Source organism: Schistocerca americana, chromosome 1, assembly GCF_021461395.2.
Source record: "Schistocerca americana isolate TAMUIC-IGC-003095 chromosome 1, iqSchAmer2.1, whole genome shotgun sequence".
Classification (NCBI taxonomy): Eukaryota; Metazoa; Arthropoda; class Insecta; order Orthoptera; family Acrididae; genus Schistocerca; species Schistocerca americana.
The window spans coordinates 860,815,254-860,842,999 of NC_060119.1; the positions used below are offsets into that span (position 1 = coordinate 860,815,254).

At 39.8% G+C, this 27,746-nt stretch overlaps 1 protein-coding gene across 1 annotated transcript in view; it reads left to right on the plus strand.

The window, feature by feature from the left end:
- Positions 1 to 27,746, plus strand: part of LOC124594726 (cilia- and flagella-associated protein 251-like) — a 367,330-nt gene that overhangs the window by 308,098 nt on the left and 31,486 nt on the right. Inside the window, exons 9-10 of the mRNA XM_047133097.1 lie at positions 13,198 to 13,361; positions 13,467 to 13,583. Of these exons, the coding sequence (XP_046989053.1) occupies positions 13,198 to 13,361; positions 13,467 to 13,583 (281 nt within the window). The remainder of the gene's footprint in view (positions 1 to 13,197; positions 13,362 to 13,466; positions 13,584 to 27,746) is intronic.

The window sequence follows — 27,746 nt, forward strand, 5'->3', positions numbered from 1 at the left end:
GACATTTTGGCGTCACCAAGTGTTTTGAAAAATCTTAAGCAGGACTGTCAAACCTGGGCACGCAGGTGCATTTCCTGCCAACACAATTGAATTGGACACCACACCTTTCCCCTCCTTGGCAAGTTTGACATTCCACAAGGATGTTTTCGTCATGTACATATCGACCTCATCAGCCCTCTGCCACTGTCAGAGGGCCACAGATATATCCTCTCCATAATTGACTGCATGTCTTGTTGGGTGGAAGCTGTTCCTTTACCCAATATCACAGCAGAAACTGTGGCCAAGGGATTCGTCTCATCTTGGATCACAAGGTTCGGATGCCCATCCACCATCACCACCAACCAGGGTTGACAGTTCAAGTCTCCACTTTTCACAATTCTACAGGGTGTTTCAAAAATGACTGGTATATTTGAAACAGCAATAAAAACTAAACGATCAGCGATAGAAATACACCGTTTGTTCCAATATGCTTGGGACAACAGTACATTTTCAGGCAGACAAACTTTCGAAATTACAGTAGTTACAATTTTCAACAACAGATGGCGCTGCGGTCTGGGAAACTCTATAGTATGATATTTTCCACATATCCACCATGCGTAGCAATAATATGGCGTAGTCTCTGAATGAAATTACCCGAAACCTTTGACAACGTGTCTGGCGGAATGGCTTCACATGCAGATGAGATGTACTGCTTCAGCTGTTCAATTGTTTCTGGATTCTGGCAGTACATCTGGTCTTTCAAGTGTCCCCACAGAAATAAGTCACAGGGGTTCATGTCTGGCGAATAGGGAGGCCAATCCACGCCGCCTCCTGTATGTTTAGGATAGCCCAAAGCAATCACACGATCATCGAAATATTCATTCAGGAAATTAAAGACGTCGGCCGTGCGATGTGGCCGGGCACCATCTTGCATAAACCACGAGGTGTTCACAGTGTCGTCTAAGGCAGTTTGTACCGCCACAAATTCACAAAGAATGTCCAGATAGCGTGATGCAGTAATCGTTTCGGATCTGAAAAATGGGCCAATGATTCCTTTGGAAGAAATGGCGGCCCAGACCAGTACTTTTTGAGGATGCAGGGACGATGGGACTGCAACATGGGGCTTTTCGGTTCCCCATATGCGCCAGTTCTGTTTATTGACGAAGCCGTCCAGGAAAAAATAAGCTTCGTCAGTAAACCAAATGCTGCCCACATGCATATCGCCGTCATCAATCCTGTGCACTATATCATTAGCGAATGTCTCTCATGCAGCAATGGTAGCGGCGCTGAGGGGTTGCCGCGTTTGAATTTTATATGGATAGAGGTGTAAACTCTGGCGCATGAGACGATACGTGGACGTTGGCGTCATTTGGACCGCAGCTGCAACACAGCGAACGGAGACCCGAGGCCGCTGTTGGATCACCTGCTGCACTAGCTGCGCGTTGCCCTCTGTGGTTGCCGTACGCGGTCGCCCTACCTTTCCAGCACGTTCATCCATCACGTTCCCAGTCCGTTGAAATTTTTCAAACAGATCCTTTATTGTATCGCTTTTCGGTCCTTTGGTTACATTAAACCTCCGTTGAAAACTTCGTCTTGTTGCAACAACACTGTGTTCTAGGCGGTGGAATTCCAACACCAGAAAAATCCTCTGTTCTACGGAATAAACCATGTTGTCTACAGCACACTTGCACATTGTGAACAGCACATGCTTACAGCAGAAAGACGATGTACAGAATGGCACCCCCACAGACTGCGTTGTCTTCTATATCTTTCACATAACTTGCAGCGCCATCTGCTGTTGAAAATTGTAACTACTGTAATTTCGAAAGTTTGTCCGCCTGAAAATGTATTGTTGTCCCAAGCATATTGCAACAAATGGTGTATTTCTATCGCTGCTCGTTTAGTTTTTATTGCCGTTTCAAATATACCGGTCATTTTTGAAACACCCTGTATGTAACCTTTGCAGTATCAAAAAATTCATACAACAGCCTACCACTCGGAAAGCAATGGTTTAGTGGAACAATGGCATCACACCCTTAAAGCAGCACTCAGGTGCCATGACTGCCTATGGTCTGAGGCGCTTCCTTGGGTGTTACTTGGTCTCCATTCTACCTTTAAACCTGACTTACAGGGAACCACCTCCAAATTCGTTTTTGGCGAGAACCTGGTTCTACCTGGGGAACTTATCCTGCCCCAAGCACCCGAGGATTTCCCCACCTCCCCAGACTTCATTAGTAGAATGCGCACCCACTTTAGACACGCACAGCTACACCTGCCTGTCAGTCATTCCCCTTCAGACACTTACGTGCCAACCGCACTCAACACATGCTCCCACATTATGCTTAGGGATGATTCCATTAGACAACCCCTGCAATCCCCGTACTTCGGCCCCTTTGAAATACTCCGGAGGGGCGAGACGATGTTTGACATTATGGTTAAAGATCGCCCACAGACCGTTTTGCTACACAGGCTCAAGCCTGCTTTCATGGACTCCGATGCCCCTCTGCCATCCCAGTCAGACCATCCGGACAAATTTTCCATTGCTGAGCCCAATAATGAGTTAGCTCATCCCATCATAGGGTCTTCTCCTTCTGATGATTCGTCACTGCAGTTCGTGGGTTTCCCAAGCATCTCGTCATCAACCCCATGTGCAAGTTTTGATGGCATTTAATCTACTGGAGAGGCTTGCTTCCTGAATTTCAACTTGCACTGCAATGTACCACCTAACCATATCGACGACGTGTTGATTGTCGCTTTCGATGAATGTGTGCTCATGCTCCTTACAGACACTGCAGACTCAACACTCAACAAGGAACTAGATGTCAAAATAGTGCATAACTTGTCCCTCCCGTGAGAGTGTGATCCATCAAGAGTTCGTGCATTCATCTCCTTGGATGGCTCAATGTGCATTAGGGGCAGGTATGCTCACATGCCTCACCCCTCCCCACACCTCTACTCCCTGGCCTGCCAATGCATCGTCCACCCCAACTGGCTGTCTGATTATGATGTGGACCTGCAGCCCATCACCGCACCTTCGCACGCCGCCCTGACTGAGATGGAGCTTCCAACGCCTGCCGCCTCGCACTATTCACTCCGACGCCAACTCCCACACGACCTCCCCTCCAGCCTCACAGGCCATACTCCATGCTGCAGGGAGATGGGGGGGGGGGGGGGGACCTGTATGGGGTCAAATAGGTCACATCGACCCCATAAAGCATGATCTTTGAACTCTAACTGGCTCTGATGAGGTGCCATGTTAATATTCCAGTCAGTCTTTGTACCTTGTATGGTGTAGACTTGTATCTTTTTTTGTGTTGAAATATATGTATATATAGACATTTATGCGAACAGTTTGTTTTATGTACAATTATCCGTATTCCCGTTTCCCATAAATTATATCAGAAAATCCATTGTTCTCTCAAAAAGAGTTCTGTCTTCCTCTAAAATAAACAGAAAGGCACTCTTTTGAAAATATTTCATTACCATAGTATTTGCTAATTCACAATTATTCTTTTTTATGATGATGACAAAAATCAAACATTGTAACACTGTTCTTTCACATTTACCAATGTACAATGTACTTTTAAACTCAAAACTGTAGTTTTATTAAATCTAAATGCCAATATCCTTACATGATGTATTCAGAAGAATAATCCGTATGAGTTCCTGAAATTGTATTTCTGTATGGATTGTATTAATTGCTCAGTATGAAATAAATTTCATTATGATTTTTTAGATTTAGAGTGTAGTAGTTGTAGGTTTTAGTTAAGCATACATGATGCTGAAATGAATGACTTGATATCACCCACCAATACAATCTTTGCATGGGAATAATTTTTTGTGTGTCCCTGTCTAATTCATTTTTTGGGGACTCTAAATCTACATGTTAAGATAAAAACCAAAGAAAATATGTAATATAATTGGAGTAGATAAAAAGCATTGGCAGAAAACATTCCTATAAAGTTATCAAATTTGCAAGCTTTCAGAGCCAGTGGCTGCTTCTTCTGGCAGAAGGGTTGAAGAGAAAGGAACAGGAATTGAAGGAAAAAGACTGATAGGGTTTACAAAAATGGGAAAGTTCAGAAAAGTCACCCAGAACCCTATGTCAGGAGAGACTTACCAGACAGGATGAGAAGGAAAGACTGATTGTTGGGGACTGCATTAGACAAGATTTGAAAATCTGGGAGCTTCAAGTTGTTAAAACAGGGTAATACACAAGACAGATTTTTCCCACTCCATTGGCCAAGTTCATTCCAATAAAGCATCGAATGTTTGCTGTAAGCTGCTAACAAAGAGATTGCACTGCATGCTTACATAAAATTAAATTTTTAAATATTGTTTCAAAACTTTATCAGATTATGTAAGACTATGAAAAAGTTAAATATTGTACATCTCAAGATGGGGTACTAATTAGTTATTTAAAAAAATACACATTTTAGAAAATTCTAAGAGACATACAGGATTAGCAATAGAAAGTTCTAATTCTGGAATTAGAACAGTTTACCATCAAAATTTCATGATAGAGATTTTCAGGAATCTACCTCTTGTACTTTTTGAATTATTCCACTTTTATGAAATATTAGAAGCACATAATATTCAAATTACAAAGTTCTGCTTCTGGAATTAGATTGAATTTATCATAAAAACATATGATAGAAGTTTCAATGAAGATATATCATCTACTTTTTGAATTATTAGAGAAAACCAATTTTAGTGCCTAAATTTTGTAAGACAAATTAGATTAATTCATCTTTGTTATTAATCTATAAAGCCAAGATGAGTGCACCATGTTCTTAATATGTAATGGCAAAACTGCACCAATTTCAAGATCATATTGTAAATCTTCAAGAAACAGAAGCTAAAACTGAAGCAGCTCAGAGGCCACACAATTTACCTTCGGTTCCATGTGGAAAACTCTAGAGTTCAAAGGATCTCATAGAACATAAATAAAGTACAGAGATACTTATAGAAAAATTTGGAGTAGTCTTTGTTACGGCATAAAGTCAAGTACCGGTGTGTCAGTCGGGAGTGAGAGAGCAGAGAGGGCTGTGAAGAATACATCAGCCAATTGCATGCTGACTGACCCCTCTCCATAATGAAAATGTGACAGCAGTGGCCTCTAGGTGAGGAGAACATAAGCGCCATGCCTGACTGGCTGCAGCCCAGTTCTACAAGAAGCTTGATGACCAGCGACCTTAATAGAAGTGTCAAAGCTCATTACTTTGTTCGTACATTCTATGTAGCTCAAACTTGAAATTGTAATACTGAGGGACATTGATTATTTTGCTTGTTGCCCTTTGCTTGCAATACATCTGTGTAACACAAAGTTAAGGATTGTGTTTTTTCCTTTTGTAATAAAACTTATTGATATGATTTGCATCAATTGTTGTCTAGTGATCCAAGAAAGCAGGTTTCCTAGACACTCCATATTTGATGACTAGGCAGAATTCAACATTTGGCAATGAGTATTAAGAAGAACCCAGTGCCTAGCTACCATGGATTTTCTTTTCTGTATTGCGGGCACCTTAATTCTACTTTGACCTTTCTTTGCAGGGGTGTGTTTACTTGATTTAACAGCATCTCTTTTAGTGTTTTTGCTATTCAGTGTTTTCAGGTGGGCATTGCAGAAATTTTATTTGCTGGTGTGCTTATTTTTAGTGCTTGCCTTATTTGTTTATTGTGGTACCTGACTTCTTTACATTATTCATAGAGTGTCAGAACAGTTTATTTTAGTTTAGGCAAGCTGAGAAGTGGACCTGTGAAATGAAGATTATGGACAGTATTTTCTCATCACTTTCTGGCTGTCCTCACAAATATTTTTCAGACCGTTGTAAAAGGCTGTAATATCTAAATACTGCACAAGACTACCAAATACGAGGCCTGTTCAGAAAGTAAGCTCCAATTGATTGCCAAATTGAAACCACAGTGAACATCAGAAATGTTTTACTTGTAACAATTAGCTACACCTTTCAGCTACTTCTCTACGTAGTCGCCGTTATGACTTTGTCATAGCGTTGTACCAACTTTTCAATAGCCTCATCATAGAAGGCAGCCGCCAGTGCTTTCCGCCAATTCTCCACGCTGGCCTACACCTCGTTGTCTGTGTCAAAATGTTGTCTTCAAAGACAGCGGTTCATGTGACCAGAGATGAAACTCAGGGGGAGACAATTGCGGACTGTATTGTGGGTAATCTAACATTTCCATTTGAAAACGATGCAGGAGCATCTTCATTGCCCCTGCAGAATGCGGCTGAGAATTGTCGTGAAGACGAAACAGCACGACAGTTATGTAATGTTAGCTGCATAGCTTCAGGCGAAATTTCTCACCAGGCCCTCTTACTTGGCGGCAGACACTATTTTATAGACATCTTTACGCACTCACTGCGAGCTCAGAAATGAGAAGAGCGACGTGATGCTAACTGGGGTTATACTAGAGACACTACCCAACACATCTGTGCAAAGCTTTATCGGATTTTCATAGTCGTTTCCATTTCGCGACCGATCGGAGCTTACTTTCTGAACGCCCCTCGTATTTCAAATTATAGATGAGAGAACAAATGACTTATGTTTAGGCACCACCACACAAGATATTACTAACAAAACATTGTGCCTGAGTTAGAAAGAGTGGAGAACTAAGTGCATTACATGTCTTGGGTGGGTAGGGGAATACACGGGCCAGAAGATAAAAGATACTTAAAACTAAAAGAAAATGCAGAAAGGAATAGTTATTGAGAAGAAATACTGAGTCCAAAGAAATTAATTTAAATTAAAACCAGGTGGCTGGTGCAAATCCAGGACATGTTGTAAAGCTAGTTCACACCTGTGGAGCTCTGAGAAATTGGTATCTGGGGGAAGAATCCAGATGGCTTGTGCAGTGAAACAGATACACTGCCTCCCAGAGCAATGATATCTCATGATCTCAAGAGCCAGTCACAATAATACATTATTTTCAACCTCTCATCTACATCTACACCATGAAAAGAATAGTTGCTACTCATCATGTAGTGGAGATGCTGAGTCACAGACAGTCACAACAAAAAGACTGCCAAACAAAGCTTTCAGCTGCACAGACTGTCATCAGAATTAGACAACACACACACACACACACACCCACCCACACACACACACACACACACACACACACACACACACACCACACACAACCACAGCTCACACACATATGACCATAGTTTCTGGCTGTGAAGGCCACTTTGGTTGGTCGAAAGCTTTGACAGTCTTTTTGTTGTGTCTATCAGTGAGTCAGCATCTCTGCTATTGGTGAGTACCAACTATCCTTTTCATGATATTGTCAGTATTCCATCCTGGATTTTCCATTGTCTGATTCTACATCTATTATCTATAGCTTGCAAACCATTGTGAGGTGCATGGCAGAGGGTATATCTCATTTATCTCATTATAGCAGTTATTATAGTTTCTTCCCAGTCCATTCACATATGGAACGTGGGAAGAATGATTATTTGAATGCCTCTGTGCATGCAGTAATTATTCTAATTATATCCCCATGATCCCTATTTGAGCAATACATAGAGGTTGTAGTATATTCCTAGAGTCATCATTTAAAACCAGTTTTTACAGATTTCTTTACAGATTTTCTAGCGACAGTTTCTGTCTATCTTCAAGAGTCTTCCAGTTCAGTTCCTTCAGTATCTCTGTGATATTCTCACATGGGTTAAACAAACCTGTGACCATTCATGCTGCCATTTTCTGTGTATGTTCAATATACCCTGTTAGTCCTATTTGGTATAAGTCCCACACACTTGAGCAATATTCTAAAACCAGACGCACAAAGATTTGTAAGCAATCTCTTCTGTAGATTGACTGCATTTCCCCAATATTCTAATAACAAACCAAAGTTTACCACTTGCATTACCCATGATTAAACTTATGTGAGCATTCCATTTCATATGCCACAAAGTGTTACACCCAGGTATTTGCATTAGTTGGCTGACTCCAACAGTGACTTACTGATGTTATAGTTAAAGGATACTTTTTTTTCTTTCTGTGAAGTGCACAAGTTTACATTTCTGAACATTTAAAGTAAGTTGCCAGTCTTCCACCACTTTGAGATCTCGACAAGATCTAACTGAATATTTATGCAGCTTCTTTCAATTGTACCTCATTATAGGTAGCTGAATCATCTGCAAAAAGCCTAATGTTATTATCCATATTGTCTGCAAGATGATTAATATACGACATGAACAGCAAGGGTTGCAGCACAATTTCTTGGGGCACATCTAAGTTACTTCTACATTTGACAATGACTCTCAATCTAAGATAAAGATAATGTGATGGTTCCTCCCTACCAACAAATCATCAATCGATTCACAAATTTCACTTGAAACCCCATACTATCATACTTTTGACAATAAGCATAGGTGCGGTGCCGAGCCAAATGCTTTTCAGAAATCAAGAAATACTGCATCTACCTGACTGTCTTCAACCAAAGCTTTCAGTATGTAATGTGAGCAAAATGCAAGTTGGGTTTCACAAGATCAATTTTTTTGGAATCCATACTGGCTAGCATTGAGGAGGTCATTCTGTTCGAGGTACCTCATTATGTTTTAGCTCAGAATATGTTATAAGTTTCTACAACAAATCATTGTCAAGGATATTGGACGGTAATTTTGGAGATCACTTCTACTATCCTTCTTGTAAATGGGTGTGACCTGTGCTTTTTTCCAAGAACTGGACACAGTTTTAACTTAGAGGCCTTTGTAATACGTTATGGTTAGAAGAGGGGCTTACACAACTGCAAATTCTGTATAAAATCTTTCAGGGATTTCATCAGGTTCTAGAGCTTTGTTCAGTTTTAATGTTTTCAGGTTATTTCTCAACTCCACTGATGCCAATACTGATTTTACTCATCTTTTCAGTAGTACAGGGACTGAATTGGGGCAATTCTCCTGGGTTTTCCTTTGTAAAGGAACGTTTGAAAATGGAGTTCAGCATTTCAACTGTTGCCATGCTACCTTCAATTTCAGGTCCTATCTTATTCATTAGGGACTGGGTGCTAAATTTGGTGGTACTAGCAGCTATTATACATGACCAGAATTAGTTTTGGTTCTGTAAATGATCATTTAGCAATATTCTGATGCATTGAAGGCATCATGCATTGCAGTCTTGACAGCCAAATGTATTTCATTCAGTATCCCTCTATCTCTAGCCCTACGGTTTGTTTAACACTGTCTGTGTATATAAACAACTGTATCATGCTCACTGATACCAGTTTCAATGTGGACATCTTCAAAGAGGTCAGATCTATTAGTTGCCAGTAGATCCATAATATTTACAATGTGAGTAAGGTGCATAGCTCTCTGTTCTAAGTGGTTTTCAGAGAAGGCATTTCGTAACGTTTCACAGGATATATTATCAAGCCCACCATGAAGAAAACTGTAATTTTGCCAATTAATTGTCAGATGATTAAAGTCTCCACTGTGTGGGTGGGAAACTTATATGCAAGTGAAGTAAGTTTTTGCTTACATCAGGAGATGATTCTGGTGGGTAATAGAAGGATCCAATTATCATTTTATGCCTACCCCTGATACTGAATCTTGCCCAAGCTGACATCCATCTTCAATTTCTTTCTTCGTAGATTTGAGTTTCTTGTCAGCTGCAACAAATATGTAACCTCCCTTTCCCATTTGCCTATCCTTTTGATGTACACTTAAGTTTTCACCAAAAATTGACTGCTGTCAATTTCATGTTTCAACCAGATTTCTGTACCTAGTATTAGTGGGCTTCCCTGCTTTTTGTGAGCGCTTCAAACTCTGGCACTTTGTTGTGCATTCTTCAGCAGTTTACCATTAGCATTTTAATACTCTCACCTATGGAAGGCATTTCTTTTGCTATTACGCTGGTACTTCTGGGTCCCTGCAGCTATCATTATCTGAATTGGATGGAGAGTTGCCTAATCTAGAAAACACTGGAGTGCACCCTACACACAGACAGCCACCTGAGTAGCAGCCTCTGATGTGTAGTGCACATGAACTGAAGCTTTCTCTAAAGTTTTCACTTACATCAGGAGATGATTCCGGTGGGTGATAGAAGGATCCAATTATCATTTTATGCCTACCCCAGATACTGAATCTTGCCCAAACCCATCTTGCCAAACCCATTTAGGGAGACCCTACAGCTCTCAATCTGGTGGCAGAAGTCCAGGAAGTCGCAGCCTAGGTTGTCACAGGATCTTTCAAGTTCCTAGTTCAGTCCTTCAACTTCAGAACCAAAGGGGCCTGATCTGTTCTGGGGAAAATGCTGCAGAATTTGAGCTTCATTGAAACTTCATACACAAGGCTGGTCTTCTCAAACTTCTCTGCCAGTAGCTGGAATGACCAAAGTATGACATCAGAGTCAGAACACAGACATAATTTGTTCCAACTGTGCCACAATCTGCAGCTGGTTTCACCCTGTTCCCTCAAGGGCTTCTGGAATAGCCTCTTCAACATGTTGATGAGTCCCCTGCATGAACCTGATGTCCTTTCCTGTCTCTTGCTGTCATTCCCCTAAGGGGTACCATCATTCATTGTATATTTCAACTACCAACACCTAATAGACACTTTGACAATCTCCCCCTCCTGAATTTTCAGTATTACCATAGGTCTCACTTTAAGCCCTAAACCTGGATTTAATCATGCTGCTTTGGTGAAGGGTCTACTTTCCTTCACACATAATGTCAACTGGAAATATTACTTTGCAACCCAATCCCAAAACCATTCCAACAGAAAACATGACATGGATCCTGCTGTGAATAGGTCCAACCATGATCTCAACTTGATCCACAACCACTTCCTCAAAATCATTTCTTACAAGCCTTCCAAGAATTACAAACTTCCAGCATTGCTTCACAACCCTTCCACAGATCTCTACAACATGACCCTGTCCTCTGGTAAACTTCAGGCTCATTGTTCCCTAAAAAATGATGACACCATCATTATCCTCCCAGCAGACAAAGGATCAACAACTGTGGTACTTGGCTGAGGGAAATACGTAACAGAGGGTCTCCACCAGCTGTCTGACACCTCTACGTACAGCATCTGCCATCAAGAACCCATGTCTGTGATACAAACTGACCCACAGTCCATCCTTAAAATGTCAAGCCCTCACAAGGACTAACACCTCAATCCACAGAACTTCTTACCCCACCCAAACAACCCCCCCTCCCCCCCCCCCAACCTTTTACCTTCTTCCTAAAATCCACAAACCCAATTGCTGTGGCCATCCCATATTTGTTTGCTTCAAAGCACACACCATATGTGTATTTGCCTTTGTTGATCAACACCTCCACTTTATAGTACAGAGACTTCCCTCCTATATTAAAGACACTAACCATTTCTTAGATCATGTGAAATCTGTGTCCGTCTCATTCCCACCACATACCTTACTTGTGGCCATTGATGAAATCTCCCTCTGTATCAACATCCTCCATGTACATGGTCTGTCTGCTACTGAATATTTCCTCAGTTCGCACCCATCAGATTCCAAATCTATGATTTCCTCCCTGCTCACATTAATCAACTTTGTACTTACTAATAGGGAACAGGATGGCTCCTTACTATGCCAGCCTTTTCGTGGATCACTTGGAGGGGGGCTTTCCTGGGATCCATAAGTCTTCAGCACATGGTATGGTTTAGATACATTGATGATGTCTTCAACTATGGACTCGTTGTGAGGCTGGCCTGTTAGAATTCTTGAAACCTCTAAATATATTCATCCAATTAAATTTCATTTGCTCCTATTCTGAATCCCAGGTCACTTTGGTTTATGTTCATGTCACCCTCACTGAGGGTCAACTACACATTTCTGTTCACATTAAACGTATTAACAAACAACAGTATTTACATTCTGACAGTTGCCATCATTTCCATGCCATAAATTTCCTCCAGTACAGCTTTGATATTCAAAGCAAACGTATTTGTTCACATGCAGACCCTTTACCAGAAAAAAAAACTTAGGAATACTCTTAGCACACAGTATTATCCACGTCTTGAATGTACTGATCAACTGCTTTGATAAGGTTATGACTTTCTAAAATCATGCCCTGACACAGTCCATTCTTTTGACTTTTTGCTCACCACACCCTGAACAGTTTTTGCTGCCCTTCCAGTCTCCATAATCACCTTGCAATACCCTTGCTCCTTCTGCAGCCATTTTGCTGCTCTATGTCTACTACTCCTATGACCATCCCCACAATCAGACTTGCCTTATGCACTTTCCTACAACTACCTGTACCAGCTCTGTAACTGTCAAAATGTATACTACATTTGTGAAATGACACATGTCATGTACCAGCTGTTATTTAAACACTGTTTTGCCCTTTACAAGTTATCAGTTAGGATGACTGGCATAGGCAAAGGTCGTATACTGCAACACACAATATCTTATCGTAGAGCATGCTCTACAACATGACATTCAAGACCTCGGTGCATCTTTCACTACACATGCCATCTGGATTCTTTTCCCAGACACCAGTTTCTTAGAGCTCCACAAGTTGGAACCAGCATTACAACATATCCTTGGTTCTCATTACCCACCTATCCTTAATTTGTGTTAATTTCGTTGGTCTCAGCATTTCTTTTCAGTGACTATGTCTTTCTTCACTCTCTTTTCATTTTTTATATTTTTTTTCTGATATGTTTATTTTTCTACCACCCCACCCCTTCACCCACCCCCACCTATACCACATAAAATGCCCTTAGCTTTCCACTCTTATTAATTTGTGTGCAGTCTCTGTCTTGTGTTTTACCCAGTCTTCCATCTTTAAGCTCTCAAGTTTTAAAAAAATCTGTCCACTTCTCCATTTTGTCCCATCTGGTAAGTCTGCCCTGACAGAGGTTTCTGGGTGAGCTTAACCATATTCTCGCCATTTCCTAAACCTCACCAGTACTTTTTCTTCATCCCAATTCCTCCCCCTTCAACCCTTGTGCCAAAAGAAGGAGCCACTGACTCTGGAAGCTTGCAAATTTCAGTACCTCTATATGTGTATTCTCCTGCTGCTGCTTGGTGAGTAGAACTTTTATTTATCCAATTACATTTTAACAAATAGAAAACATCTAAGTTGTTGAAAAAAGAAAATATCTGGTAATTTGCAAATCATTCAGTGAAAATTATGGCCTGGATAATCAACTCAAATACTTTCATGTTATTTATGGATACATGTGTCAACTTTGCCTCTTTATAGTGCTAATAATATTTGTTTCAGAGTGGTTGTGACAGGAAATACAAAGGGTCGTATCTCTTTTTATGACCAGCAGCTGAAAATCCTTTACTGGTGCCACAAGTTCAATCTTGATTCTATAACAGGCATAAACTTTCATCTCCGCTCACGCTATCGCCATCTCAAAGACCAGTCTGTGTTTGATGTAGGTTAGTAATGAAATTATTTAATGATGATTACAGTTTTTGCTCATTAAATTTTTTTCACAATTACATGTGGAATCTAGAATTTACTATTTGATTTTTTTCCCGTAGGGACATCGGAGCACTCACATGCCAGAATTTCAAAAGGAGATGATCTTGATGAACAAGTACTTTCTCGTGATGCAACCCTTCAGAAAAACCCATTCATTATTCGTGAATTTGTTGTTTGTATGTGTCTTCCATTTGTAATGGTTTTTTTTCTTTTCTTTTTTTTTCAAAAGTGCAGCTATCAGCTTAAATGAGTCATAAAATAAAAGTATTAATAATATCTTGAACAGAAAAGAAGTGTTTTCTTCAGATTCATATATGTGCTTAAATCTGAAACTGTAGGTATTTTCTAATGCTCCTCCATTGCTGTAGATGTGGAGAACAGGAAAAGGAATAATGCAAAGTTCCAAATGCAAACAAAAGTAAATGTGGAGAGAAAACAAGGACTAGTGTAAAAACAATAGGAACACAACAAGAAAATAATATAAAGGACAGTTCATACTTAATGAAAGAAAATGAAGTAATGAGGCAAACATAGATCTTGACAGAGCAGAAATTATGATACAGTTAGTAAATACACTCCTGGAAATGGAAAAAAGAACACATTGACACCGGTGTGTCAGACCCACCATACTTGCTCCGGACACTGCGAGACGGCTGTACAAGCAATGATCACACGCACGGCACCAGGAACCGCGATGTTGGCCGTCGAATGGCACTAGCTGCGCAGCATTTGTAGCATGCCGCGACAGCGTGGACGTGAACCGTATGTGCAGCTGACGGACTTTGAGCGAGGGCGTATAGTGGGCATGCGGGAGGCCGGGTGGACGTACCGCCGAATTGCTCAACACGTGGGGCGTGAGGTCTCCACAGTACATCGATGTTGTCGCCAGTGGTCGGCGGAAGGTGCACGTGCCTGTCGACCTGGGACTGGACCGCAGCGACGCACGGATGCACGCCAAGACCGTAGGATCCTACGCAGTGCCGTAGGGGACCGCACCGCCACTTCCCAGCAAATTAGGGACACTGTTGCTCCTGGGGTATCGGCGAGGACCATTCGCAACCGTCTCCATGAAGCTGGGCTACGGTCCCGCACACCGTTAGGCCGTCTTCCGCTCACGCCCCAACATCGTGCAGCCCGCCTCCAGTGGTGCCGTGACAGGCGTGAATGGAGGGACGAATGGAGACGTGTCGTCTTCAGCGATGAGAGTCGCTTCTGCCTTGGTGCCAATGATGGTCGTATGCGTGTTTGGCGCCGTGCAGGTGAGCGCCACAATCAGGACTGCATACGACCGAGGCACACAGGGCCAACACCCGGCATCATGGTGTGGGGAGCGATCTCCTACACTGGCCGTACACCACTGGTGATCGTCGAGGGGACACTGAATAGTGCACGGTACATCCAAACCATCATCGAACCCATCGTTCTACCATTCCTAGACCGGCAAGGGAACTTGCTGTTCCAACAGGACAATGCACGTCCGCATGTATCCCGTGCCACCCAACGTGCTCTAGAAGGTGTAAGTCAACTACCCTGGCCAGCAAGATCTCCGGATCTGTCCCCCATTGAGCATGTTTGGGACTGGATGAAGCGTCGTCTCACGCGGTCTGCACGTCCAGCACGAACGCTGGTCCAACTGAGGCGCCAGGTGGAAATGGCATGGCAAGCCGTTCCACAGGACTACATCCAGCATCTCTACGATCGTCTCCATGGGAGAATAGCAGCCTGCATTGCTGCGAAAGGTGGATATACACTGTACTAGTGCCGACATTGTGCATGCTCTGTTGCCTGTGTCTATGTGCCTGTGGTTCTGTCAGTGTGATCATGTGATGTATCTGACCCCAGGAATGTGTCAATAAAGTTTCCCCTTCCTGGGACAATGAATTCACGGTGTTCTTATTTCAATTTCCAGGAGTGTAGAAAATTGAAAACTATAGAAAAGAAACCAAAAATGAAAAGATTAGCATGAACAGTACTTAGTTTCATTTGGAGATCCAAATGTATGTTAGTAACCCAGTTTCCACTTCTAGAATTTAGAATCATTGATATTAAGAGGGTAAAGCCAAATGTTAATTTTCTTTATTTCCCCTTATTTTGTTATCTGTTCTTCCCTGCCTTATTTTTCTATTTAGTGTTAACACTTTTCCTCAAGCTTTCCCATATACTTTTTGGAGACACTTTTCTTTTGTTTGCATTTTCAACTTGGTTTTTTGTTTGCATTCGTTTCCTGTCAATGTGAAGTGATACTAAGCTTTTAATTTTTTAATACTTTTATTCATGTATTACTCCATGTGATCCATTTGCAGTCTGAAGTTTGATGTGAATTGTTTCTCTTGCAGTAACCATAATAACACTGAATAAGAGGATGGCAGAGAGAAAACCAAAATACAAAATTCTTTTGAGCTGAGGAAGTTGGTAACCTGCTTTCTCCTTACAGTCATAATACAAACAGTAAAATAACAAACATCAAAACAAGTGACAATGGGATAGAAAACCTAATAAATTCATGCAACAGAGGAAAGCTGACTAGAACTGATGGGATACTTACTCCTCTTCTAATGGCAGTCTACCATAGGTTGATGGAAGAACAAAATATTTTGAGTTATTGGATTTTGAAAACAATGATGATGTGAAACTGAGCTGACCCTAACCCCAGAAGACAACAGATACTATTTCCCAGCTACTAGCTTCTGTAAGGCTTTAATACAATTCCACATTGTCATTTAATGAATAATAAATGAACGTGCAGAATATCAAATTTGCTTTGTGATTGGACTGAGGAGTTCCAGGTAGAAACGCTCTTTAAAAAAGATTCCATAAAGTGATTAATCAAATAGGGTGGAAATCAGCAGATGTTATGTACATGTTCAGACAAACAAATGATTACAATTTCAAAAAAACTGGATGATTTACTTGAGAGAAAGAGCTTCACTAATTGAGCAACACAGTAAGGGATGAGATTACTTCTGGGCCTTATGCAAGCAGTTATTTGGCTTGGCATTGATTGATAGAGTTGTTGGATGGCCTCCTGAGGAATATCATGCCAAATTCTGTCTAATTGGTGTGTTAAATCATCAAACTCCCAATATGGGTGGAGGGTCCTGCACATAATACTCCAGATGCTCTCAGTTGGTGAGAGATGTGGTGACCTTGCCGGCGAAGGTAGGATTTGACAAGCAAGAAGATAAGCAATAGAAATTCTCACAATGTATGAGCATGCATTATCTTAGTGAAATGTAAGCCCAGGATGGCTTGCCATAAGGGGCAACAAAACAGATCATAGAATATCATTGATATACCATTGTGCTGTAATGCTGCCATGCACGAAAATCAAAGAAGTCTTGCTATGAAAGGAAATTGTGCCCCCGACCATTATTCCTGGTTGTCAAGATGTATGTTGGGCAACAGTCAGGTTGGTATCCCACTGATGTCCGGTGTGTCTCCAGATACATCTTTGTTGACCATAGGGGCTAAGTTCAAAGTGGGACTCATCATTGAAGACAATTCTACTCCGTCAATGAGATTCCTGGCTGACAATGTGTCTGTAGACACCCTAGACAGATGGGGGTGATCAACTTGAATGTCATCTGCCATACAGTGTAATTTTTATTTGTCTTCTGATGTAGATCCTTGTATTTCATTCTTCACATGAAGGAACTTCAACTGTAAAAATAACTCTGGCCATAGAGCAGGGGAGTTTTATAAGACCATTACTGTTAACAGTATAGTTAGGTAGTTAGTTGCACAGAGTGATTTTTCCTGATTTTTTCCACCATGTACAAACTCAAGGGATTGATTGATTAGAGGATATGGAACAAAAAAAGTCTAATGAACTTATTTCCAAAACTGCATGGTTTCCATGTAGTAACAATTTATTCAATAGTACTTTGTAATAGAGGCCGTGATTTGATATGTGCTGTACCATGCATCCACAGTATGCATGGTTTCCTCCTACAGTGTGGTAGTGTTCCTCATGCATCACGTCCTAGTGCCCTCCCCTGCCATAGTAATTGGTAATGTCATGTCCAATTCACTTCTGTTGCTGACTCACCTTGTAGTGGATGTGATAATGTACACAATGGTTCTGTATTCGAGTCAACAGCTTGCTGATATGGTATTTACTTATGGAAAGGCAAATGGCAATGGGCAGCAGGCAGCAAGATGGTATCAGAAAACCTATCCCCACTGACAACAACCACAGCATTCAATGTGTACAATAGTGTTTCGTCATTTGTCTGAGACAGGGTCATTTCAGAAAGCAAGAAATCATGAAGAATGTACCCGAAATGTTCACACACTGGACTTGGAGAAAAGTGTGATTAACACTGTGGAGGGTAACCACCATGTCCATACCAGGCAGTTGGCCCACCAGTATAGGGTAACCCAGACGACTGTGTGGAACATTCTCCATGACAGTTGTTACTACCCTTATCGCTTACAGCATGTGCAGGGCTTACTAGTGTCAGACTTTCCACATCGTGAGCAGGTTTGTCACTGGTCTCTTCACCAGGCAACCACGGTTGAGGGATTTGCCTCACCCATCCTATCCACAGACAAGACCATCTTTATGAGGATTGCTATCTTCAACTTTTGTAACAGTCATTTGTGGAATAGTATGCAGAACCTCCATGGTTCGGTGAAAGCAAGTCATCAGCATCGGTGCAGCCGGAATGTGTGGGCTGGGATAATTGGTGACCATATTTTGGGACAGTCTTCCTTCCATGTCACCTAACCGGGCAGAGATATTCGCGTTTCTTGTGGGTGACTTTGCCTCCCCTGCTGGAAGAAGTGCCATTGATGGTTTGAAGGGTTATGTGGATGCTATATGATGGTACTCCAGTCCACTTCACTGTTGACATCCAGATGCATCTCAATCATGTCTTCCCTGGTCCATGGATCAGTGGCATGGCCTGCTCATTCACAGGACCTTAATTAGTGATATTTCTCATTATGGGGGTGTCTCAAAAGTATCCTGTATGCAGAGCCCATTCCATATGAGGAGACACTGGAATAGCATAGTCATGCTACCTTTGACACTGATCAGATGCAGCTCACTCGATGTGAATGTGTGAGACAGTACATGCTACAGTGCTTATTTGCATGCGTTGAGGCACATGGAAACCACCTGCAACGCATAGTCTATATAAATGACACAGCATGTATTACACTGCAGTCTTTGTATCAGTGTATGATTGAATAAATTGTTTCTAGCGTGGAAACCACACTTTTATGGACAAAAGTCCATTAGGCTTTTTTGTTCCGTATCCTCTCTCAATTAATCCCCCGAGTTTATAGACAGTGAAAAAAATTACTCTATATAAATGGCTTAGCAGATAGCGTCAGAAGCTCCATGTGGCTGTTACTGGATGGTGTTGTTGTATATAGAGAAGTTGCAACTCTGGAAAATAGTAGCCAAGTGCAGGAAGACCTATAGATGATCATTTCTGGAAACAGGAATTTGCTATGTACAGCATAATATAAACAAATGAAATATAATGCATGTAAATAGGCAGAAATCCCAGTTATTGCATGATTACACAATTACTGAACAATCCTGTATCATTTGTGAGTGTCTGGATGCTAGCTTCATAGCCAGAGACAATGTTTACATCTGATTGCTATGTGTTTAGATTTTGTGAGAGGTTTTTTCATAACATTCTGATATAGTGATTAGTGAAACATTTCATGCATTACCCTTTTGACAGCCAAATACATTTGTTGTAGTATCTTTCTGTCTACCCTTGTTCCGTAAAGGTCACTGTTTCCTTAGAAGTTTTGTTGCAGACACTGTGTGTCATGGAACTTTTATATCCGGTGCTTGTTCAGCTATTTTTATAAACTTTAGCCACTGTTCTTCTGAATGCTCTCTCCAGAGATAAATGATTTGAGTTATTCCTAGAGGTAAAACACAATTATATTTTTATCAATTTAATTGAACATGTGAATCTTTCTACTTATTTTAATTATTCTTTGTAGCTTGGTAATGATTGTTATTACAGTAGTCTCATAGCCACTGAGACCAGTTTCAATTTGGCATCTTGAAAAATGTTAGGGCCATTTGTGTCCAATAGATATGTTATTTTGACACTATGAGTGGTATTCCATTTTATGTAGTTTTGAGGGTAAGGGTCTGCTATTGTTTCCTAAATTTCGTCCTATATGAAGTGACTACATAACTTTTTATTATTACAAATTACAGTTGATTGTTAGATGATTTAGGTCTAATGTTGAAACTGGTGGTTTGTATGTTGGTCAAATGAAGGAAAAAATTATAAATTTATGCCCATATTTGATATTGAGTCTTCCTCAAACAGTCTCAGGCGAAGCTTCAATTTCTGTATCGGTGGGTTAGAGTTTTCTTCTACTAAAGCAACTTCAACACTTCCATTTCCTATAGCCTCTCTTATGGTAGTGTAGTATGTTATGGAGAGCTCTGGCAGGATGTAAATAATTTGGAGTAAAGGAGATAGCTCACTAGGTGGTAGAAATGCTGAGTCGTTCACAGGCACACAAAAAAGAATAAAAGATTTGATGGCTTCCAGATGAATCCCTTAACAAGCTGGAGTGTCCACACACACACACACACACACACACACACACACACACACACACACACACACACACACACACACACTTGTGCCACTATATTGTACTGACTGGACCCACAATGACTACATTTTAGCAGGGAGACTTGGGTGAGACATTGTGTCAGGTGAGGTGGGTAGAGGGAGAAGAGAAGAGTGAAGGACAGCTCACAAAGGGTTGCTGGTGGCTTAAAAGGAGGCAACATATGTGTGGGGTATGAATAAAACTAATTTTGATATGATCTTATCCATTTTCACCTGGACTAAGATTCTGTACATTGTGTGTTTTCACCATTCGTGTGCTTCATTTACACCAACCTCTTGTAATCTCCCCACTTCTTCCTTCTTCCATCTGTTGTCCGCATTAAACAATGCACAGTCCAAGTAATTACTAAGCAAAGTCTTTTATGAAGATTTGAGAGGAGCAAAGATTACAATAAACTTTCACATTTACTTAGCTTATCATGTTGAGATGGCTTCAGTTCTTCTTGTCTAGGAGTCAGACTCTTGAAGCTGAAAATCTAACATCAGGTCCTCATGGTTGGTTAGAACTAAATACATGTTGCAGAATTTTTTACATAAATAAATTTTCCACTGATTTTCTCACATTTTAGTATATCATACAGTATTTTGATTTTTCACATTAACAAAGCTGAAATTACATTGCTGACACCTATTATACAGAAATATGTCCACCACATCAGAGGCAAGCTTATGGCCCTCTTACTCTGTGAAAATAACAATATTCCAAAAGATTAACAATTTTTCTTGACAAATTCCTACTAGTTTTCATTACATTACTAATTTCAATTATTATTTCATAAATGAATCCAGAAATAAACATAGTAAACAGTACAGGAATGTATAATTAATAATATAAATTTTAAATGTGCAAATAATTAATAATTTCAAATGTTTCTAAAAGAAAATAGTTTTAAATTATATTTAAAACTGGTACTTAAGGATTACAACATTGGAACTAAAATATTTCGTAAAGTAATTCCTTTTCATAAATTTTAGCTTGAAATATAACATACTGTGTATGAATCATCCTCTCTGTTGTCAGACACTTCATACAAAAGATCACTTTCAATTTCATCAAATGCTACATCCACACTGTCTTCTCAAGGTTTTATGAACTTTACAGGTATCTTAATATTACTCTGGTTACTCATGTTGTCAGGTACAGATTGAACACACTGATCAGATTCCGTGGCACAACTGAAAGCACTGTTACAGTAGGAACAAAAAACACATTAGTGTCCAAATTACACTTCCTGCTTAGAGCCTCTTTCACTTCATTCCACTAATTGGTATTCAAATTCTGACTAACCACAGATAAATTATTCCAGAACACACCTTTACCTAAGTTATCATCAATCTCGTCCCAAACAAGCTTCAAAGGGTGTGTTCACCTTTGTTCTGCAGGCTCACAGATACTTCATCTTTACTGTTTGCATCATTACTCAGCATGACATTAATGAAAAACTGTTCTGACTAGACTGGTATTCCATGACCCTCACTTACAACATCACATATATATCTTACCTTACTTGTATTGTCAACATCATTTACAAATAACCGGATACTCAAAATCATATTCGTCTAAAATTACTTCATCAATAACATTATTAACAACACAAGTCTCATCTCCATCAGAGTCACTTATCTGACCTACATTCATTTGCTATAAGCCACCAGTCTCAGACATAGCAACCTCAGTTACTTCACAACTCTCATTCACATCTACATCATAAATATCACCTAGTTCAGATCCAATACAGTCATCACCTGATTCACATACATTAACAACACTGTTTTCCACCCAAGAGAAGATATCATTAGTACATACTACTACAAAATCCTCACTACTCTTACATTCTGGTTTGTGATTAGCACTTGCATCACCATAATTATCATAGTATCCCAGAACTTTTGATCAAAACATAAATGAGAAGTCTGATGTTAATTCTGTTCAATTTCAGATACATGTGCCACATCATTAACACTGTTATTAATGTCTAATTGCAAGTGGAACTTTTGCTTCTGTCCCTAATCATTTTCTTAACAAGCAAACAAATGAACTTCAAAAATAATTTGTACATATCTTTCATTTTTGATGTTCCTGGTTGTAGTTGCAATTTCCTCCTCATTTTTACATCCAGTCCATCATTATTTGTAGTGCATCATCACTGTTGGTATACAGATCCTTTGATCTTCAGTTTTACTCCAAATGATCGGACATTTATTCATACATAAATTCCAAAAGTCAATGAAATAAAACAATTTCTACAACAGACAGAACTTCATTATTAGTCAGTTAATCCTGGATAAGCCTCTGCTTGTAAACTCCCCTACATTCCTTCTTCTGTCTGTTGTCCACATTAAACAATGCCCAGTCCAAGTAATTAATAAGTAAAGTCTTTTATGAAGATTTGAGAGGAGCGAAGATTACAATAAACATTCAAGTTTACTTAGCTTGTCATGCTGAGATGTCTCCAGTTCTTCTTGTCTAGGGTTCTGATTCTTGAAGCTGCAAATCTAACATCAGGGCTTCATGGTTGGTTTGAACTAAATAAATTGGAGGATTGTAAATAAGTTATATAAAATTGCAGCCAGTGACTGGTTGCAGTTCTATATAACTTATTTACATTCAATAAACAGTCACAGTTCTAAAATATCCATAATGGATAAGCAGAATTTGAAGACTGTTGTTGCAGAATTTTTTACGTAAATATATTTTACACTGATTTTCTCACATTTTAATATGTCATATAGTATTTTGATTTTTCACATTTGTTGTTGTTGTTGTTGTGGTCTTCAGTCCTGAGACTGGTTTGATGCAGCTCTCCATGCTACTCTATCCTGTGCAAGCTTCTTCATCTCCCAGTACCTACTGCAACCTACATCCTTCTGAATCTGCTTAGTGTATTCATCTCTTGGTCTCCCTCTACGATTTTTACCCTCCATGCTGCCCTCCAATACTAAATTGGTGATCCCTTGATGCCTCAGAACATGTCGTACCAACCGATCCCATCTTCTAGTGAAGTTGTGCCACAAACTCCTCTTCTCCCCAGTCCTATTCAGTACCTCCTCATTAGGTATGTGATCTACCCATCTAATCTTCAGCATTCTTCTGTAGCACCACATTTTGAAAGTTTCTATTCTCTTCTTGTCCAAACTAGTTATCGTCCATGTTTCACTTCCATACATTGCTACACTCCATACATATACTTTCAGAAACGACTTCCTGACACTTAAATCTATACTCGATGTTAACAAATTTTTCTTCTTCAGAAACGCTTTCCTTGCCATTGCCAGTCTACATTTTATATCCTCTCTACTTCGACCATCATCAGTTATTTTGCTCCCCAAATAGCAAAACTCCTGTACTACTTTAAGTGTCTCATTTCCTAATCTAATTCCCTCAGCATCACCCGACTTAATTCGACTACATTCCATTATCCTCATTTTGCTTTTGTTGATGTTCACCTTATATCCTACTTTTAAGACACTGTCCATCCCATTCAATTGCTCTTCCAAGTCCTTTGCTGCCTCTGACAGAATTACAATGTCATCGGCGAACCTCAACATTTTTATTGCTTCTCCATGGATTTTAATACCCACACCAAATTTTTCTTTTGTTTCCTTTACTGCTTGCTCAATATACAGATTGAATAACATCGGGGAGAGGCTACAACCCCGTCTCACTCCCTTCCCAACCACTGGTTCCCTTTCATATCCCTCAGCTCTTATAACTGCCGTCTGGTTTCTGTACAAATTGTAAATAGCCTTTCGCTCCCTGTATTTTACTCCTGACACCTTCAGAATTTGAAAGAGAGTATTCCAGTCAACATTGTCAAAAGCTTTCTCTATGTCTACAAATGCTAGAAACGTAGGTTTGCCTTTTCTTAATCTAGCTTCTAAAATAAGTCGTAGGGTGAGTATTGCCTCACGTGTCCCCATATTTCTACGGAATCCAAACTGATCTTCCCCAAGGTTGGCCTCCAACAGATGGTAGAGTTTTGTCAGGACTGGCTCTCCCAAGGCTGTCAGAAGTTCTAATGGAATGTTGTCTACTCCTGGGGCCTTGATCTGACTCAGGTCTTTCAGTGGTCTGTCAAACTCCTCACGCAGTATTATATCTCCCATTTCATCTTCATCTACATCCTCTTCCATTTCCATAATATTGTCCGCAAGTACATCTCCCTTGTATAGACCTTCTATATACTCTTTCCACCTTTCTGCTTTCCCTTCTTTGCTTAGAACTGGGTTTCCATCTGAGCTCTTGATATTCATACAAGTCGTTCTCTTTTCTCCAAAGGTCTCTTTAATTTTCCTGTAGGCAGTATCTATCTTACCTCTAGTGAGATAAGCCTCTATATCCTTACATTTGTCCTCTAGCCATGCCTGCTTAGCCATTTTGCACTTCCTGTCGATCTCATTTTTGAGACACTTGTATTCCTTTTTGCGTGCTTCGTTTACTGCGTTTTTATATTTTCTCCTTTCATCAATTAAATTCAATATTTCTTCTGTCAGCCAAGGATTTCTATTAGCCCTCGTCTTTTTACCTACTTGATCCTCTGCTGCCTTCACTACTTCATCCCTCAAAGCTACCCATTCTTCTTCTACTGTATTTCTTTCCCCCATTCTTGTCAATTGTTCCCTTACAGTCTACCAACCTCTGATTTAGTCACTTTATCCAGGTCCCATCTCCTTAAATTCCCACCTTTTTGCAGTTTCTTCAGTTTTAATCTACAGTTCATAACCAATAGATTGTGGTCAAAGTACACATCTACCCCTGGAAATGTCTTACAAATTAAAACCTGGTTCCTAAATCTCTGTCTTACCATTATATAATCTATCTGATACCTTTTAGTATCTCCAGGGTTCTTCCATGTATACAACCTTCTATCATGATTCTTAAGCCAAGTGTTAGCTATGATTAAGTTACGCTCTGCGCAAAAATCTACCAGGCGGCTTCCTCTTTCATTTTTTACCCCCAATCCATATTCACCTACTACGTTTCCTTCTCTCCCTTTTCCTCCTACCAAATTCCAGTCACCCATGACTATTAAATTTTCGTCTCCCTTCACTATCTGAATAATTTCTTTTATTTCATCATACATTTCTTCAATTTCTTCATCATCTGCAGAGCTAATTGGCATATAGACTTGTACTACTGTCATAGGCGTGGGCTGCATGTCTATCTTGGCCACAGCAATGCATTCTCTGTGCTGTTTGTAGTAGCTTACCCGCATTCCTATTGTTTTATTCATTATTAAACCTACTCCTGCAATACCCCTATTTAATTTTGTATTTATGACCCTGTATTCACCTGACCAAAAGTCTTGTTCCCCCTGCCACCGAACTTCACTAATTCCCACCATATCCAACTTTAACCTATCCATTTCCCTTTTTAAATTTTGTAACCTACCTGCACAATTGAGGGATCTGACATTCCACGCTCCGATCCATAGAACGCCAGTTTTCTTTCTCCTGATAACAACGTCCTCCTGAGTAGTCCCCGCCCAGAGATCCGAATGGGGGACTATTTTACCTCCAGAATATTTTACCCAAGAGGACGCCATCATCATTTATCCATACAGTAAAGCTGCATGCCCTCGGGAAAAATTACAGCCTTAGTTTCCCCTTGCTTTCAGCCGTTCGCAGTACCAGCACAGCAAGGCCGTCTTGGTTAGTGTTACAAGGCCAGATCAGTCAATCATCCAGACTGTTGCCCCTGCAACTACTGAAAAGGCTGCTGCCCCTCTTCAGGAACCACACATTTTTCTGGCCTCTCAACAGATACCCCTCCGTTGTGGTTGCACCTACAGTACGGCTATCTGTATCGCTGAGGCACGCAAGCCTCCCCACCAACGGCAAGGTCTATGGTTCATGGGGGGTTTTCACATTTACAAAGCCAAAATTGCATTGTTCACACCTATTATGCAAAAATACTTCCGATCATGTCAGAAGCAAGCTTTCAACCCTCACACCCTGTTGAAATAGCTATATTCTAAAGGGTGTACAACTTTTCTTAACGAATAATTCCTGCTTGTTTTTGTTACATTATTAATTTCTATTATTATTTCATAAATGAATCTAGAAATAAACGTAGTATGCAGTACAGGATCGCATAATTAATAATAGAAATTTTAAGTGAATTTAAAATGTTTGAAAAAAAAAAAATTTAATGTACGTTCAGAACTAGTACTTATCAAATATAACATCAAAACTAACATATTTTATAAATTAATTCATTTTCGTGAATTTTAGCTTGAAATATAACATACTGTATATAAAATTGTATGAAAGTTTTCAGAATAGCAACTGAGATAAAATTGACATGTCCGAAATTTGAAAAATAATACTGGTATCAACAATTACTGTTGAGGAATAGTAATGCTCAAGGAGGCTGTCCTGTTACACTCTCCACATTGCTGTGTAATACAGGGTACAGAAAAAATTCTGATTTTTTAAATTAATAATACCATGGTCAGTACACACCTTTTTAATACATTTATTATGTTATATATTATATTTTTAGAGCAGTATGAATGAAGCCTATAATACAAATTCCTTTTACGAGCAATATGAACAAAGCCTGTAATACAAATTCTTAGAATTTTGAGACTGTGTTATCTATTGCACTGCACTGTGCAAGTCTTCTTTTGAAACTGTCAAAAACACGTTGCTCAGTGTATGTGGTTTATTTACATATACCCTTGATTTACAGTATCCCCCCTCCAAAAAAAAAAAAAAAAAAAAAAAAAAAAAAAAAAAAAAAAAAAAAAAAAAAACATGTATATCCTGAGAACATTGTAATTTTTGGCTCATATGAGTCACAAGTGTGAGAAATTAAGCACTCTTGGAATCTAGCCCTCAAAATGTCCATCAGAGTACTATCCGTGTAAGTAGTTACCTCATCTTTCTGAAGCCACACCATGTTGTTATTCTTTTCCTTTTTCTCCTTAGATCAGGTATGAGGAGATTTTCAAGTATTGACATGTAATGCACTACAAGCACCATCACTGCTTGTTAACCATTCCTCCCAAAAACATCATGACTGTCTCAACAAGTATGACCTTATTACACACTCCTTCATGATTCCAACCCACATTTGTCAATTTGTAATTATGGAAAGGACATTCATGAATGTCTTTATACTTTTTATCTGACCAACAGTGGAAGCTCTGATTGGCAACATAACCAGATAAATGGAGAAGAGGTGTGTCGGTCACCATGAGAACTAAGTTGTCAGTCATCGCATCAAGCATTTTTCCAGTATACATAACACATTTTGTGTAATCTTAATCATTTAGTTGCATTTTGTAAAGTTGAAAACAGCAGTTACAATGAAGTAATTGTCTTGCACTGTGATCAGAGAGAGGCATAACTGAAATATGTTTATAGGAGCTGAACGGCACTGGCAGGTCCATACAGTGTCTTTTATTTGGTGTTCTGACATAGTGGATGACCTACATGTGTTCACTTATGACATTAACATGCAATGAAAGAAGATATACAGTAGCCAGACACTGACTGGTTGCTTTATTTCTTCAATTTCTTTCTGCCATTTATTTCTGCCTTGCTGGCTAAACTATATAATATGACTAATAGGTAAAATAGTATAAAACAGCTTAAATGTTTTAGATATTGAAGCATTACTTTAATGTTTCTTAATAAGGTACATATTTTGTTTATATGACATTTTTGAATTTTCATTGAAATCAGTTTTTACTTTATTTCCTTAAT